The following is a 16,754-nucleotide window of genomic DNA, read 5'->3' as shown; positions in this document are numbered from 1 at the left end:
GCCCGAGCCACCCCTCAAGTCTCAGGACAGGAGGCAGATCCCATAGACAGCAGCAACCAGGGTGCATTTATTTCTCCCGGGCCTGGCGGCTGGGAGCAGAACACAAAGGCACTGGGCGTGTGGGCCGGGAACCGCCTGGAGCTGGGTTACCTGGGTGGCAACTGTGACGGTGTGCCGGGCTGTGTAGGGACGGGGGTGATGCTGCGGACGCAACACGTGTGGGGCTTGGCACAGGACAGGGGAGAGGTCGTGGAGCGGGTGTGAGATGGGTGTGGTGGGGTGGGGTGACTTTAGGCAGGGCATGTTCGAGTGTCTTAGAGCCAGGAGTAGCTCAGGGCGTGGCACGTCGGGGCACGCCGGGCCCTGGCTGTTGCCTGAGAAGCGGGGTGCCAAGGGCTCCCAGAACGAAAGGCCTGTGGGTCGGCAGGACCACGAAGATGTGACTGCAGGTAGGATCAGCTATGGGGGAAACTGAGGCTCCAAGGTAACTTATACAGCAAGGCGGTATGGGGGCAGGTCTGGGGCTCCCGTTCAGGAATACATAGTCAGCTGCAGCCACTGGGGAGAGGAAGGCAGAGAGAGTGAGGAGCAGGGGACCCCGGAATACCAGACCCCCTCTCTGCCCTCACCAGGGGTCGTCGGGAAAACAGGAGGGAGGTGGCTGAAGCTCAGAGCTGGGAAAGAGCGCTGCGGGGTGGGGTCGCCACCCCCTCCCCCCGCACCCACACCCCAGGGTGGGGTTTCTTACCTCTTGGATGTTCACCTGGATTTGTCCAGTGCCATCTTTGTCGAGAGATTTGAAGGCACCTGGGGGAGAAGGGGAGGTTTGGGGGAAGGAGGAGAGAGACTGGCTTTCAGGACAGTGTTATACTAGCACATGACAAGCGTAACAGCTAGCACTTCACTGACCATTTACTCTGTGCCGAGCACTGTGTAAAGTGCTTTCCCGTATTAACTCATGTTATCCAATTCTGTGAGATAAGTGTCATCTTAAAACAAGGCACAGAGAAGTAAAGCGATGTGCCCCAGGCCACATAGCAAGAAAGTGAGGAAATGGGGGCTGGGACCTAGGCTGGCACCCATGTAAGCGTGCTCCATTCTCCCCAGTTCCAACCCAAACAGGCTGCTGGAGGGACGCTCTGCAAACGCCACTTCCTGCCCCTGGAGTCTGGTCCCCACTCCTGCCCTGAAACTCAGATCCATGGTCCCCACCCGCAGCCAAGCCCAGGCAAAGAAGGGCCCCCACTGTCTCGCCGCCTCCTTCCCACTCACTGCTGCGCTGCCGCCCTCGGGCATGCGCACACTCACGTCCCGCTCGCCACATTCACTGCGGTTACTATCGGCCTTCTTGCTGGTGGATCCAGCGGCCGTTTCTTGGTCCTTCTCACTTATGACTTCCGGCATCACCTGCCCTATTGTCCCCTCCCACCTTGCCTTCACCTCCCTGACATCTCACACATCTGCCTCTCTTCCTCTAGTACGCTCTTAGTGCAATGTCCTCCCTGGGCTCTTGGAATCTTCCAAACCTGCCCCCATCCCTCCCCTGCCTAGAATCCGCCATGGCTCTTCAATGCCCCTGGTAGAGTCTGGGCACCCCTGAACTTGGCATTCACAGCCCTGCATGGCCTGACCATGCCCCCTGATCCCGCCTCCTCTCAATTCAGCGCAGACCTCAAGATACACCCAAGTTCAAATTCTAGCTTTGCAACCTCCTAGCGGAATGGCTGTGAGCAAGCAATTTTGCCTGAACCCTAGGTTCCTCCTCCACCAAATGGAGGCGGTAATTCCTACTGCTCAGGGTTGACTTCAGGACTCAGTACATTAATGCTCCTAAAAGCCCCCGGGATCTAGTCTCTGCTGGCCACTCCCAGCCTTGTGCTCCCCATCCCACTCGAGTTCAGCACTCTTTGAACTAAGAGTCCAGCCAAAAGCACCATCTTCTCATTCCCTTCTAGGCCTCTGCCCAGGCTGTTCGCTTGGCCTGTAGCAGTGCCCCCTGCTCTCTCACTAGGTTCTCACCTCATCATTCTTCAGGTCTCAACTCACATGTGCGTCTCCAGGGAGCCCTTCCTGACCCCTTAGGCTGCACCAGAGCCTCCTAGGGTCAAAGTAGCCCTCTGTGCTCCCCCAGGTACAACCTGAGCACTCTCTGGGCTGCCCCATCAGAGCCCTGGCCCCGGCCGAGCCTCGCCCTCACAGCCCCAGTCCCTCTGCCTAGGCTTCCCCTGTCCCAGCTGTAACCAGCCTGAGCTGCCACCATCCAGTGACCTGTCTCCTCCACTGGACTGTGAGCTCTCAGGGCAGGAACTGGGACTGCTTTGGTCACTGCTGTGCCTCTAGCATTGCCCCACTCAAGCTCAGGCTTAGAGAAGACCTTGGCCAACAGAGGTTGGTTCAACAAATCCCCACCCGGAAAGTCAGCTGGGGTGTCACTCACGGAACATGGCGTCCAGCCTGACCAAGCAGCTGATGAAGTTGTCGAAATCCATGTTGCCTCCTTCATCTGAGTAGCGCCGGATGATCATGTTGTAGAGGTGCTCGTTCAGGTGGAACCCTGAGAACGGGTCAGTCCTTAGGTAGGGAGGCCACGCAGCCCAAGCCACGCCCTCAGGATTCAGGCTCCAACTAGCTCAGTGGGGACTGCCTCATCTGTCCCCCCACTCCCAGCCCCACCATGTCCCTGCCAGCCATACCTGCTGCCTCAAAGGCCCCTGGGAGTTCACTGCTGCCAATGGTCCCCGACTGGTCGACGTCAAACCGTTTGTATATGGCCTGTGGGGACAGAGAGGACAGGGTCCAACTGAGCATCATGGGGCATGGTATCTCCATGGCTAGGTGCTAGGGATTTCAGCGGTTGCTACACACCTGCCACCTTTTGATGTTGTTCCACAGGTACTTGAATTCCTCAAAGCCCAGCTTGCCGGTGGTGTCACTCTGGTGGGAGGGTGTTAAGAATAGTGACACCCGTATCCGGATGTGGGCACCGTTCATACTGTGAGTTGAATCCAAGCTAAAACTCAGCTCCCATCCAACCTTGTCATGGCACCAGGCAAGTAGTCTTATTTTTCATTTTATCCATATGTTTTAGTCTATATTTCTATATAAGGACTCTCTTTAAACATAACCATGGGGGCCGGGCAGGGCGGCTCACGCCTGTAATCCTAGCATTTTGGGAGACAGAGGCTGGAGGATTGCTCAAGGTCAGGAGTTCGAAACCAGCCTGAGCAAGAGCGAGAACCCATCTCTACTAAAAATAGAAATTAATTGGCCAACTAAAAATATAGAGAAAAAATTAGCCGGGCATGGTGGTGCATGCTTGTAGTCCCAGCTACTTGGGAGGCTGAGGCAGAAAGATCGCTTAAGCCAGGGAATTTGAGGTTGCTGTGAGTTAGGCTGATGCCACGGCACTCACTCTAGCCTGGGCAACAGAGTGAGACTCTGTCTCAAAAAAAAAAAAACCCAAACATAACCATGAGGTATTACATTGCACTTCTCCAAACTATAAATTTCTCACCTGAAAAGAGTTAATTCCTCATTTATAAAATTCTTAATACGAATTCACTTTCTTAAATGTTAGGATATGTAAAAAAACAAGCTATGTCTTAAAATTCTATGAAGTAAGGTGATGCCAAGTCCCTACTGTATTTGTGATAAAAACTGAATGAGATATTGGTATGAAGCACTTAGCTCAGGGATTGGCATATAATAAATTCTCAATAACAACGATGGCCAAGACTTGTCAAGTTACCAGATTCTGTGCTAAGCTCAGGAATATCACTTTTCTTACTAAATCCTCAGGACACCAACCCTACCAGGATTATTCCCAGAGAAGGAAACAAATTCCAAGCTGGAAATATCTATGTAAGAACATAGTACCCACTAATGTGTACAGGCCACTTCCTGTGTGGCACACACTGTACTAAACCTTTTGTGTGTAGCTCCAACTTGGTATCACCATCATCATTCACCTTATTTTACAGACAGGGAAACTGAGGCACAGAGAGGTTCTCAGCAACCTAAGGGCCAGAGTTGGGATTGTTTCACTCTATGCAATGCACGTGTGATCACATGACATGTATATATGCGTGTGTCTCTATTGTTTTATGTACTGAGTGTGCCTATATCCAAGATCAGCTAGTGGCTGGCCCACGCGCAAATATACTTGTGCATTCCCGTGCACATTCCATCACATACCTGCATGTATGTGGGTATGCTCTTGAGTCTATGTGTATGTAAATGTGTGTATGGTGTTCTAAGCTTGGATTCTCGAGCCCAAAAGACCTGAGTCCAAATTCTTAGCCTGCCACTTACTTACTTATTGATAACTTCAGACAAACGACTGCTTCTCTGTGAGCCTCAGTTTCCTCACCTGTAACGTGGGAGTATGAGCATAATGCCTGTCCGAAGGGGTGGCTGTGAAAATTCAGTCAGTTAATGTAAGTAAAGTGCCAGCTGTGACAGCTGGTGGTGGTATTTACTGCCACACGTCTACAGGTCTGAGTGTGTTCCGCTGTATGCAATCCATGTTTGGGGTTTGAAGGCTAATCCCGGCTAGCCCAAACATACTCTCAGAAAACTCCCTCTTCACCCAGGGCCTCCTCCAGACTGCCCCCAAGGATACATCCATCACGGCCACCATGCTGCGACATGTGTCAATGCCAAAACCATCAGTCTTCAGATCAGGGTCTGTGGGGAACAGGTTGCAAGTCAGAGGCCAGAGGTGACAGCCACCCCCACCCCTATGCCTCTAACCCTGCCCTATGCCTTGACCCTGGTCACTCACGTCGAGTCACAACCTTGTTGAGAATGTTCATAAGTTCCGTGGCACTGACCTCCATGTCCTGTGGGCAGAAGTTAGGGGTAGGTCAGGGGCGACTGAAGGGGGTCTGGCGCGTCATGAAGGAGAACGGGAACTTCGGGATGGTCGTGGTCAAGTGTGTTTGTACGAGGGCAGCCCAAGGGAAGGGACCGAGCCAGGGCCCAGGTTACTTACATCTCCAGCCAGCTGGGCAAAGAGCCTCCGGAACTGCCGGACCTCCTCACTCTCGTTGGCCTCAATGTTGGAGTAATGTGTGCGTGGGGGCTGCAGAGGGAGGAGATCTCAGAGCAGGTAGGAAGAGGGGTGCGGACCAGATAGCCCCCCATACCCAAGCACCCTAGATGGGAGGGTCAGAGAGGGCTGGGTGGCCCGATGATCAGAGGAATGAGGGTGGTTAGTGAATGGGGAGTGTTTGCGTGCAGCATGGCTAAGGCCCATGGCTAAGTTCGGGGACAGTTAATGACAGAGGAATTTCATAAGAGGAGGAGGAAGGTGGGGCTTCTCTAAAGAAACAGGGATGGGGCCTGAAAAAGGCCTTGCAGGGAGGAGGGGGGCTGTCCCCGGCTGTGGAAGGCCGCTTACCGGGGGTTCTGGGTTGTACTGCGCAGCCGCCTCGCTGAGGAGAGGAGGGGGAGTTAGCGCCAGGGGGCGGGGCCTCCAACGGGCAGCGCCCCCAGAACCGCCAGCTCCAACCTCCCAATCCCCCTCCCCCACCTGCCACCTTCTTTACCTGGTCGCTGCGCCCTTGGACTGCCCTTGTCCTCACCTGTCCCAATCCACACTGCCCTGCTCCTGCCCCTGCCCCTCCTCTCACTGTATCACGCCAACCCACGGACTGACCCCCACAGTAGGCCCAGCTACTGCCAGGGCACACCTACCCAATGGTAGACTCCAGAAGTATCTTGGCCCCACTCAATTAACCCAAACTCCCACCCACACTCAACTGACCCCGCCCCTTCAGGGGCTCACTTCTTAGAGGCTCTGCCCCGGCTTCCTGGAGCCTCATTCTCCTTAGGTCCCATCTGCCCGGGACCCTAATCCATCGCCCGCCTTCCTGAATTCCTGTCTTCCCAACATCCTGCCCCAGCTACGTTAGCCTCCGCCCCTTCGAGGGATCCCTGCTAAGTGGCCGTGGCTGATCAAGTCCAACAGACAACTTGCCCTACCCCACCAGGGCATTTTTGTCCATTAACCCAGCCAATTCCAGGCCAGGCCCAGTTCCTTCTGGGCCATTTCCCCTATCATATTCAACCTGGGCCACTCCTGGGCTCACCGTCTCATTGACTCACGTAAGGCAGCAGGCCACTAGCCTATGTCAAGCCCCGCCCCTATGAAGTGTCACTCAGACTCACTGGCTCCGCCCTTTCAACGTTCGTCTCCAGGGTAGCCAATGCGGGCCGCGCCCAGCCCCAGCAAGCCCCACCTCCCAAAACCCCGGACCCCTCCCCTCAGGGCCAATACTCTTAGTGACCAGCACAACCGACCACGCCCACGTCAAGCCCCGCCCCCACAGACGTCAGCATCATTGGGGTCCTCCCCCTTAAGGCCGGCCCAGCCTAATTAAGGTTCCCAGGTCTAGCTCGAGGTTAACCGCATCTGTTCTTGCAGGCCCCGCCCCTCGTGCAGGCCCCGCCCCATCGCCCAGGCCCCGCCCCTCCAGGCCCCGCCTTACCTAATGGCGCTAATGACTCCGCCTAGGATGCGCATGGCCGTCCCGCCGCCACCGCCTCCGCCGCCTCCGCCGCCTCCGCCTCCGCCGCCCCCGGCCCCGCTGATCAGGCCTCCGAGCACATTCCCCAGGCCCCCGCCCAGGCCCCCGCCGCCCCCGCCGCCGCCGCCGCCGCCCTTCAGGAACGAGTTAACCAGGAACATGGCTGCCGCTCACTCCTGAGGGGAAACAGAGGGTCGGGCGGCCGCCGCGCCCGCGCCCGTCCCTCCCCCCAAACGCGCATTTCCGGCAGCTGGACTTGGAGGAGGAATCTGAGGGCTCTGGGCTTGGGGAGAGAAGGTAGTCCTCGGACGGGAGGGATAGGAACGCAGGGTCAGGTCTGAAACCCCGCGGGCTTGGGGAAGCCGGCACTGAGTGCACGCTTGGCAGCATTGAGGGGAGGGCACAGCCCTGCTGGGGGGCTCCCGATGGGGACCCCAAATCTGTGTAAGGCATGCCGGCTTGTCCGAGCGCCCGAACCTGAGATCCGGAGCCCCAACATTAAATTCAGGGACCCTCGGCGGGTCGGGGACGCGGGTCGGATATCCTTGGCCTGAGGCCCCTGGGCGGATATAGGAGCTCCAGAATGTGGATTTGAATATTCAGGTACCCGCAGCGGCGGGCTTACAGGGTCACTTCTGGTCTGTGGGCTCGGGTCTAAGATCGTGGCTGTGAGCCCCAGGGCCCGTGATAACGGGGTCCCCCACTGGAATTGGGGCCAGAACTAGGGTTGTTCCGGACGCCCCAAGGGAGAATTCGCGGGGTACCGCTCAAACCCGTGGGCTTGCATTTCAGATCACGAGACGGGGCGAGGAGAGGAAGGGCCTCCGGGACGGGATAACGGGGGTCGAACAGGTCTGGGGGCTCGAATCTGAGATCGCTGGTCTGGGGCACCCCCGAGGGCGAGACTCTGGGGTGTGGCTGGGTCTGGGGGTCGCCAAGGCGTGGGTTGCGGGTGCAGGGGTGGTCTGGGCCGGGCGCTCACCACCTCCCAAGTCCGGCGGTCCGCGGTCGGGTCTGCTGCTCCCGGGCCTCCCGCTGCGTCCGGCTCCGGAGGGCGGGGCCGGTGACTCAGGCGGCTGCTCCCGGTTAGACCCTGCACCGCTGCCCAGCTGTCATCCGCGCGGTCCTAGAGCCGGCATTGGAACTGCGCCTGCGCGCGCCGACCCGCCCCTCCTGCCCACATCTCGGGGTGCGGCCGCTGTGGTTCCGCCCTGCCTGTCTCCGGCGCCAGAGGTTCTAACCCCGCCCGACTCTGCAGGTAGGAGGTCTTCCCCCACACCCCTCAAGCCTGGGTGAGGTGACAATCCAGTGTCAAAGTGTGAATTTCCACCCTGGGACCTGCCAGTACCTTGCCACGATTGCAGTTTTCGGTCCATTCATCACGGGGCCCCTCTAGAGGCCTTGACTCGGAAAAACAGCACCTGGAGGCCCCGAGTTTTGGTTGGCTCACAAGCTGTGGGACAAGTGCCCAGATCTGTGGCAAGGACTGGGACTAGACTGGATTTCGCCGGTGCCTGCAGCAGCCGGCATGGCCGCATACGAGAGCTGCCTTGTGCCTTCTCCCACCCGCAGGGTCACCAGAATCATCAGAATCGTGTTTTTTCCTGGATGAGCCCGAAGTGTATCCTCAGCCTTCCAGCCCCGAAAGGGAGAGACCTTTGGCCATGGCCTGGTTTCTGAGGCCAGGTGATCCCGAGGTCCCTGAGAAGGGGGAGGCAGACTGGGCCTTTGGAGGCCTTTTGCCTGCCCTCAGGTGCAAACCTGAGCCCGCCACTTTTCAGGGGTCCTCAGAGGAGCAGGCTGGCTGGCCCTTAGCCCCTCCCCTGGAGGCTGGCAGGGCTTGGGTGTGAATCCTGGCTCTGCCCCATAATGACTTTGTGACCCCAAAACAATGCAGAGATTTTCTCATCTCTAAAATGGGCACATGGGTTGGCCCCCTCACCAGGCCCCATCAGAATTAAGTGATAAATGCTTAGTAAATGGCAGCTATTAGCCTCCATGTGTGTGCCCATGCTGGCCCCGCAGCCGGGAGCCCACCTGCATCCCTCAGCGGTTGGCTCTAGCCTGTCCTTGGTTAATACTGACAAAACCACAGCTGCCAAGTGCTCTTCTAAGTGCTTCACGTATATCAGCTCATTTGCCGTCATAACGGCCCTGTGGGATAGGTGCTATTTATCATCCCCATTTTACAGATAAGTAAACTGACTCTGAGGTTAAACTCAGACAGCCAAGCTCCCTAGGCTGTATCCTTAACCACTGCCTTTATGCATGGACACCTTTTCTTTCTTTCTTTGAGATAGGGTCTTGCTCTGTCATCCAGGCTGGCATGCAGTGGCACAATCATAGCTCCCTGAAGCCTCCAACTCCTGGGCTCCAGCTATCCTCCTGCCTCAGCCTCCCAAGTAGCCAGGGGTACAGGTGTGCACCACCACGCCTGGCTAATTTGTCTTATTTTTTTTTTGTAGAGACAGGGCTCCCTATGTTGCTCAGGCTGGTCTCAAACTCCTGGCCTTAAGCAATCCTTCTGTCTTGGCTTCCGAAAGTGCTAGGATTAGAGGCGTGACTCCCTGATAATATAATTAATATGATAATAGCTCATGACCGGCCTGACTCCCTGATAATATAATTAATATGATAATAGCTCATATAACAAGATCACAACAGACAAAGCCGCATTTGCAACTAATGCTTCCTGAGGGTTTGCTGGGGCCAGGCCAAGACAACTACTATACAAGCCTTGTCTATGGGGCAGGATTTAACAGAGAAAATGGAGATTTTGAAAGGCAGGGTCACAGAGGGTGGCAGGACCAGTCTGAAGCTGGGTTTGGCTGATGACAAATCTTTCAAATCTTTTGGTGATGACTAATCTGGATTCCCTTCTCACCACACCCCTATCGACCAGACTGAGCAGCTTTCGTTCTCTGCCCTCTCCCCAGACTGACTTGTAGCCAGGCCTTTGCAGCATGGGCTGTGCCCCTGCCTGGAACTCTCATTTTTTTTTCTTCTTCTTTTTTTAGCCTGGTTTTGTATCTACTTAGGCTTTGGATGTCAACTCAGGAGTCACTTCTAGGAAGCCCTCCCTGTCTCCATGCCCACCTGAGACTAGGTGAGGCTTCTAGTTACATGCTCTTAAAATGACTTATATTTTCTCATAGTACTCACTGCCAGTTGTAATCACATCGACATCTAGTTCTATCTCCCTGACCCCTTAATCCTGGCCAGCCCCAAGTCTCAGGTCTTGGCCCTCCTCCCAGTACTACTCATACCGTAGGTTGCAGCCCCTGCACAAAAGCTTAAATTCGCTCTCTAGGCTATCAACCCTCAAACATCTATCTTCAGTCCAGACACCTGCCTGAAACCCAGGCTCTTGCACCCTACATCCTGTTCGCCATCTTCATGAGAAAGGGTGGAGCATCTCAGGGGCGTTTCAGGCTTTACACATCCTAAACTGAGCTCCTGACCTTGCCCCTGGACTGGCTTCCTCCCCACCTTCCCCACCTAGGTCGTGGCAGCTCTAAGGCCAAACACCCCAGGGTTGTCCTCTTTAACCTCTCTCTTTCCTTCACACCCCTTCCAACCTGTCCGAAAATTTTACTGGCTTCACCTACAGAATCTAAACTCTTCTCCCCGATTCACTGCCCCCACCCTGGCCCGGCCTCCATCGCCTCTGGCCGGGACATCCCAGCAGCCTCATCCCTAGTCTCCTGCTCTGTCCCTGCCCCCACAATCTGTTCCCCTCCTGCATCCAGAGGGAGCCTGGGAACACCCGAGTCAGGTCAGAGCCCTCCTGGCTCAGAGCCCTGCCCCCGCTGCATCTCTCTCCAGGTAAGAGTCAAAGTTCTCACAGCAGCCACCAAATCCCTAGTGATCTGTCCTGTCACCTCTCTGCCCTCATCTCCTCCTCCTTGCGAAAGTGAGAAGCAGCGCTGCTGGCAGCTTTACCTGGATGTTCCCAGCTGAGCAGACAAAATCCCACGTGGAGGCTCTGCAAGCACAGCAGTCTCCAACCAGCCCCTCTCCTGGCACATGAGGCCACTACTGTATCACTGAGACCGTCTCTAGTCCCCCCTTAGTGCCTAGGGTCTGCACATCTAGTGATCTAGAGACGGGCCTCTCAGATCTCTGATTTAGCCCTCCCCTCCCCGTCCTGTGCCAACACTGTGGTTATAATTTATCACCCGCTGACATACTGTATATTTATCCAGAATTTTGTCTTCTCCACTAGCATGTGGCCCCCAAGGGCAGGGATTTCTGTCTTGTTCACTGCTGTGTACTCACTCCTAGCTGTATACTCACTCCTAGCTGTGTACTCAGTTCCTAAAACAGTGCTTGGTACACCATAGGTGCTCAACAATTGCTTGTGGATGGTGAATGAAATGTTTTGAGTGTATTTTCTCATTGAATTTTCAGCACCATCAATAAGATACTACAGCAAGCCTCACTAATGCCTCCTACAGTCTCCCAGACTCCTTTGAACTCTGGCATGGTCATGTGACTTATTTTGACCAATAAAATGTGAGCGGAAGTGTTGGGTGTGTCACTTCCTTACAGAAGCATTTAAGAGCCACTGCAGAATGCTCCGTACTCTATTGTCCTCTGTCAGGGCAACAGGGCACCAGGAGCTGTGCAAACACGGAGGAAGCCAGCTGTGTCACTGGGCCATGGCACAAGGACTGCTGCTCTACATAGTCACCCAGACCCACAGCAGACTTTGAGCAAGAAATAAATTTTGAGGTGTTAGTCCACTAAGGTTAGAGCTCTCTCGTTACCACGGTGTAACCCAGCCTATTCCGACTGATGCAGGTACATGTTATTATGATGCCCACAAGGAAACCGGGGCCCAGAGAGGTACGGTTCCTTGCCCAAAATCATACAGCTGGTAGGTGTCAAAGTCTAGATTTGAATCTTGGAAGGCTGGCTTTGTATAATAGCTCATACTTTTTTTTTTTTAATTATTTTTAAGACACAGTCTCACTTTGTCTTCTGGGCTAGAGTGCAGCAGCGTCTTCATAGCTTATTTTACCCTCAAACTCCTGGGCTCCAGCGATCCTCCTGCCTCAGCCTCCTGAGCAGGTGGGACTATAGGCATGCACCAACACACCCAACTAATTTTTCTTTTTTTTATTTTCTTTTGCAGAGACAGGATCTTGTTCTTGCTCAGGCTGGTCTCAAACTCCTGGCCTTAAGCAATCCTCCCATCTAGGCCTCTCGAAGTGCTATGATTACAGGTGTGAGCCACCTGCCTGGCTATAGCTCACACTTTCAACACTCACAGTTTGCTGCCTCAATGACAGTAATGTTATAGTGGTTCCAGTTAATAAATTCCCAATAGTCATAACTAACCTTGCTAATTCCACTCGAGGGCTCAGTGGGACCAGGCTGAGTGACTGTGTGGTAGGCGTGGCTTGCCAAGGCCTCTTAAAATCCTCTGAGAATGGAACTAACACGGGAGGAAGTGGATGTTCCGAGAGGTGGAGTCATTTGCCTGAGGCCACAGAGTGGATGGGAGACCAGATCTGAACCTTCGCATGGCTGATGCCAAACTGTCGTGATGACTAACACAGATACCTGGCCCTCCCTTCCGCGGGTCTGAGCCACTTCTGTTCTCTCTGCTCTCACCAGGGTCCCTTACTGCCAGGCCCTTGCTTGGGCTGTGACTCTGCAAAATCACCTCTCCCGCAATTGTTGCTTCGGAGTTAATCACCTGAACAAAATTCTTTGCTCAGCCAAACTTCAGTCAGGCTTCTGAATCTTCTGCTAGGCCCATCTGGGCACTTCCTTGTAAAATCCAATTTTAGCAAAGAACCTGCTAAGTCAGTTTAGTAAGAACCCCCATCATCAGTATCTGATGATCATCCTTGATATCTGGTCAGGTTCGTCATCCTCCACCATCCCGCAGGTGATGTCTGGTCACCCTGGCAGGAGTCCCATTAGGTAGCCTGTAATCCTAGCACTCTGGGAGGCCGAGGTGAGCGGATTGCTCGAGGTCAGAAGTTCGAAACCAGCCTGAGCAAGAGCAAGACCCTGTCTCTACTATAAATAGAAAGAAATTAATTGGCTAACTAATATATATATAAAAAAAGAAAATTAGCCGGGCATGCTGGTGCATGCCTGTAGTCCCAGCTACTCAGGAGGCTGAGGCAGCAGGATCGCTTGAGCCCAGGAGTTTGAGGTTGCTGTGAGCTAGGCTGACACCATGGCACTCACTCTAGCCTGGCATCAAAACGAGACTCTGTCTCAAAAAAAGAGTCCCATTAGGTAGGTGTAGTCAGAATCCCCCTTACCCCTCTCTTAGTAATTACTCTTAGTAATTTTCCATCCACTGATTCTCACTCTGCACTTTGGCTATAAATTTCCACTTGCTGTATTTGGAGGAGTTCAGCCCAATCTCTCTCTCATTGCAAGACCCCACTCACCATCCTAAATAAAGCTGGCCTTGCCATGTTTTCACAAGTGTCATTGAATGATTTTTTTCTTTAACAGAAACGAAACCAACATTAGATTTTACATCATAAAAAGTCAACCAGATGGTAGGTACTTCCTGATGGAAGAACTCAACACCACTCACCAAGTATATTTAACCCTAAAATGAACCTGAATCTGACTCAGCCTTTGGATCTACCAGTTTGCAGAACACAGAGAGGACAGAAGAACATATTAAAGGACACCAGGAGGTGCAAAAAGCCAAATAAGACTATGGGAAGTCCCACAGGAAAACCGAAGAGAGGGGGGAGCTGTTGTATAATGAGAGCCTTAAGAGAGAGAGATCACCCAAACGCAGTGCATCCCTATTTGGATTCTGCTTTGAACAAATCAACAGCAACAAGACATTTACGAAATAACAGGACTTTTGAGTACTGGCCATATATTAGATAATATTAAAAAAATCATTGCAATGTTTTAAGGCATGATGGAGACCTCTTAGAGATATGTACAGAAACATTTCCGGATGAGATGCTATGTTGCCTGAGATTTGCTTTTAAATTAACGGAGGAGGTGGAATAAATAAAACAAGATAGGCCGTATGTTGACAGCTACCGAAACTGGGTGCCGGGTGCTTGGAAGATTCTTATAACTGTTCTAATTTTAAAGTCCCTTCATAAGTTAAAAAAATAAATAAATAAAAAGCCTGACTGTGAAGAAGAAAGAAAAACAAGGGGAGAAAGGGGGTTTTGTTCTTGTCTTGTTTTTTTTTTTTGTTTTGGAGACAGAAACGCTTTGTGCCTTGAGCGGGCTTGGGAGCGGACCAGGAGCCGGGGTAAGCGACAGGAAAGTAGGAGGGCAGGAAAGCAACCTCGAGGCACAAAGAGAGACCAGCCGCCTCACTCCTCCCACTGTGCCAGACAGCCAGACCCAGCGCCGCCGCCAGGACGCTGGTTCCCCAAAGCCGGTTAAGCTTCAGCGACCCCCGCTGGCTGCCCGCGCCTGCGCAGCACCGCTCTTCGAGGAGCGCGGAACCAAATCCCCACGCCCCACAATGCCCCGCGCCGCCGGGGACGGGCAAGACCTCGGCTTCTTTACTTGAGCAGGGTGAGACTGAGGTCGCACGGCTTGCCGGGAAATGCAGTTTGCGCGCCAGACTGGCGCCGCCGCCCATGCTCTGGAGGGACTACGCGCCCCACAATGCACCGCGCGCAGCGTCTGAACGGCGCGCTGCTGCCCCCTCGTGGCAGCTGGGCGGTTATTGCAAAGGCTGGGAATCCCCTCCTGACCCCAGATTTGGCTAGGAAAGGTGGCTCAGTTCCAGGACAAAGGTTGCATTCAGCATTAAGTTTGTGTTAAGCACAGGGATCAGATTTCCGGACAGCATGAATCGCCACAGAGATTATTTCAGGCCTAGAAGGCCCAGTCCCCTTTTGTTCTGGCGGTTCATATCTTCCATCTACCCTGACCTGAGGATTTATGAAACCAATCAAGGTTCCCTTTGCTTTCATAAAGGTTAAGTTCACCCTCCCATGCAAAGAGGGCAGAGTGGTGGGTGGTGAGGGTCAGGCATGGGCAGGAGAATTTTTAATGAGTCTGGTGGAAGGAAATCCACAGCCTCTTCCTGCTGCTTCCCTGAGGTTATGGCTCTAGTGACCTGTAGAAGGTGGTCAATGGTGGGGCCACCAAAATACATGGTCTTTTTTCATAGCAATGGCTGGGATGTAGCTGCCCAGCCCAGGAGAATATTCCAGAGCCCAGTGCATGAGTAATGAGTGCACAGGTGAAATGCGTAGATAATTCCGGGACAGGTTTTTAAAGAATGGTGAGCCTTCTCCATGCCGTCTCCTCCCTTTTGCCAGTGAAAAGCAGATAATTTGGAGCCCCCAGAAATGATGGAGCCACACAAGGTAAGAGTGTGGGTGTGTGAAGAAGAACCACTGTCAACAGAAAAAAAAGCTAAACTCTGTAAAACAATTTTTTTTTTTTTTTTTTTTTTTTTTTTGAGACAGAGTCTCACTTTGTTGTCCAGGCTAGAGTGAGTGCCGTGGCGTCCCTAGCTCACAGCAACCTCAAACTCCTGGGCTTGAGTGATCCTTCTGCCTCAGCCTCCCGAGTAGCTGGGACTACAGGCATGCGCCACCATGCCCGGCTAATTTTTTATATATATATCAGTTGGCCAATTAATTTCTTTCTATTTATAGTAGAGACGGGGTCTCGCTCTTGCTCAGGCTGGTTTTGAACTCCTGACCTTGAGCAATCCGCCCGCCTCGGCCTCCCAAGAGCTAGGATTACAGGCGTGAGCCACAGCGCCCGGCCTGTAAAACAATTTTAAAGAGATTTACTCTGAGCCAAGCTTGAGGACCATGACCCAGAGCCACGCTCAAGAAGCCTTGAGCAAGTGGACTCAGTGTGGCTGGGTTACAGTTTGGTTTGATACATTTCAGGGAGACAGGGGTTACAGGCAAAGTCATAAATCAATATGTGGGAGGCATACATTGGTTTGGCCTGAAAAGGTGGGTCATCTCGAAGGGAGGGGGTGCTTATAGGTTATAGGTGGGTTTGAAGATTCTTTGGCTTGTAATTGGTTAAAGACATGAAGCTTTGTCTAAAGGCTTGGAATGTTTTAAGATAATGAGGTCTGTTAATCAGAGACCAGCCACCTGACATAGATTTGTTGTATAAATTAAGGACCTGCAGGTTTGTCTTGCATACCCTTAGACCTGTTAATGGGTTACAAAGGATGTCTCCAAGAAGGGGGAGGGGGGCATGATGAGGCATGTCTGACCTCCCTCCTCCTGGCAGGTGATTTAGTTTTAGGATATTTCTTTGGCCACAGGGGGTCCATTCAGCCAGTTGGTGGAGGGGTGAGCCTTAAAATTTTATTTTAGTTCTCACCACATTGAGGTTGCTGCGGATCAATGAGAACACTGCATCTGACTGTGTGGGTGTGTATTGGGGGGGTGTTGCTGCCGCTGCTGTTATGCCAGCACATTGACCCTGTCCCCTTCTTCTCTGGGCCGCCTGATATCAGTAAAGTTTAGGCACCAAGTCATTCATTCTGTAAAGTGAGTTTCTAATCCCTAATTATAGTCCAGGCTTTCATACAGCAGGTATAGGTTTCCTATTTAGAAATTTGCATGATTTCTTCTATTGTCAACAAAAATTTAAACATTCTTCCATATTCTTATGGATGGTTTCTACCATGTTGACAACTGGAAGGTGTTAACTAAAAAAAAACAAAAAAGAAGGTTAATACTTTGGAAAAAAGAGAGTTTTATTTTTTGGGAAGGGTTTTCAGCCCGCGAGGCCATTCCCACAGGCTGGGAAACATGGCTGCAAACGCAAGCCTGGAACACGTGGTTTTCCTGGGAGAGACAAAAGGAAAAGGATTTTATACTGGGTGTGTGTGTGTGGCTAAATACACATATTTAGCAAGCTATGGAAGTCATGGATATTTAGGAAAAGAAAACATGCGCATGTGTAAGTGCTTTATACCTGTCATGGCTGAGAACTCAGTTTTAAGGTTTTTCTGGGGTCCCCTTAGCCAATGCGGGGCCTGTTCAGTTAGCGAGGTGCTTAGAATTTTATTTTTAGTTCATAAAGGCATGAAAGCGCACCCTGAGAATTTGCAGTTTGGCAGTGACCATGACCCTCACCTGGTGCTCACAGGTATGATTTATTTTTTTTAATTGTTTTTTTTTTTTTTTTTTTTTTTGAGACAGAGTCTCGCTTTGTTGCCCAGGCTAGAGTGAGTGCCGTGGCGTCAGCCTCGCTCACAGCAACCTCAAACTCCTGGGC

At 52.8% G+C, this 16,754-nt stretch overlaps 1 protein-coding gene and 1 long non-coding RNA gene across 6 annotated transcripts; one reads left to right on the top strand and one right to left on the bottom strand.

Moving 5' to 3' along the window:
• Nucleotides 1-40: 40 nt before the first annotated feature.
• CAPNS1 (calpain small subunit 1) lies at nucleotides 41-6,691 on the bottom strand. 4 transcript variants are annotated; one of them, XM_012774945.3, is made up of 10 exons: nucleotides 6,492-6,691; nucleotides 5,402-5,435; nucleotides 4,994-5,083; nucleotides 4,784-4,841; nucleotides 4,622-4,686; nucleotides 2,866-2,934; nucleotides 2,694-2,772; nucleotides 2,438-2,554; nucleotides 749-807; nucleotides 41-558 (listed from the first exon to the last, which is right to left on the bottom strand). In XM_012774945.3, exons 1-10 carry the CDS (start codon nucleotides 6,689-6,691, stop codon nucleotides 532-534), a joined length of 798 nt encoding a protein of 265 aa, XP_012630399.1. In that variant the 3' UTR covers nucleotides 41-531. The 4 variants fall into 4 exon arrangements, with proteins under 4 accessions (XP_012630399.1, XP_012630402.1, XP_012630401.1 ...); XM_012774948.2 differs by lacking the exon at nucleotides 6,492-6,691 and adding an exon at nucleotides 6,109-6,177; XM_012774947.2 differs by lacking the exon at nucleotides 6,492-6,691 and adding an exon at nucleotides 6,093-6,168.
• Nucleotides 6,691-13,954, top strand: LOC142861083 (uncharacterized). Of its 2 annotated transcripts, none has more exons than XR_012912454.1 (3): nucleotides 6,691-6,827; nucleotides 7,323-7,788; nucleotides 13,014-13,954. It is a non-coding gene; the product is annotated as an uncharacterized LOC142861083 (long non-coding RNA). The 2 variants fall into 2 exon arrangements; XR_012912455.1 differs by having other exon boundaries at nucleotides 6,701-7,382; nucleotides 7,621-7,788; nucleotides 13,014-13,952.
• The last annotated feature ends 2,800 nt before the right edge of the window (nucleotides 13,955-16,754 follow it).

The sequence above is a fragment of the Microcebus murinus genome, chromosome 16 (genome assembly GCF_040939455.1).
Source record: "Microcebus murinus isolate Inina chromosome 16, M.murinus_Inina_mat1.0, whole genome shotgun sequence".
Classification (NCBI taxonomy): Eukaryota; Metazoa; Chordata; class Mammalia; order Primates; family Cheirogaleidae; genus Microcebus; species Microcebus murinus.
The sequence above is the reverse complement of the archived record's forward strand: the minus strand, read 5'-3'. Positions and strand labels throughout refer to the sequence as shown.

What these genes read in the sequence shown, in the direction of transcription:
- CAPNS1 (XM_012774944.3), bottom strand. Translation starts at nt 6,691, where the DNA reads ATGTTCCTGGTTAACTCGTTCCTGAAGGGCGGCGGCGGCGGCGGCGGG. An exon ending in TTGCCCAGCTGGCTGGAGAT is followed by an intron (nt 4,842 to 4,993) that starts GTAAGTAACCTG and finishes TTCTGCCCACAG; the next exon opens with GACATGGAGGTCAGTGCCAC. An exon ending in ACAACATCAAAAGGTGGCAG is followed by an intron (nt 2,773 to 2,865) that starts GTGTGTAGCAAC and finishes CTGTCCCCACAG; the next exon opens with GCCATATACAAACGGTTTGA.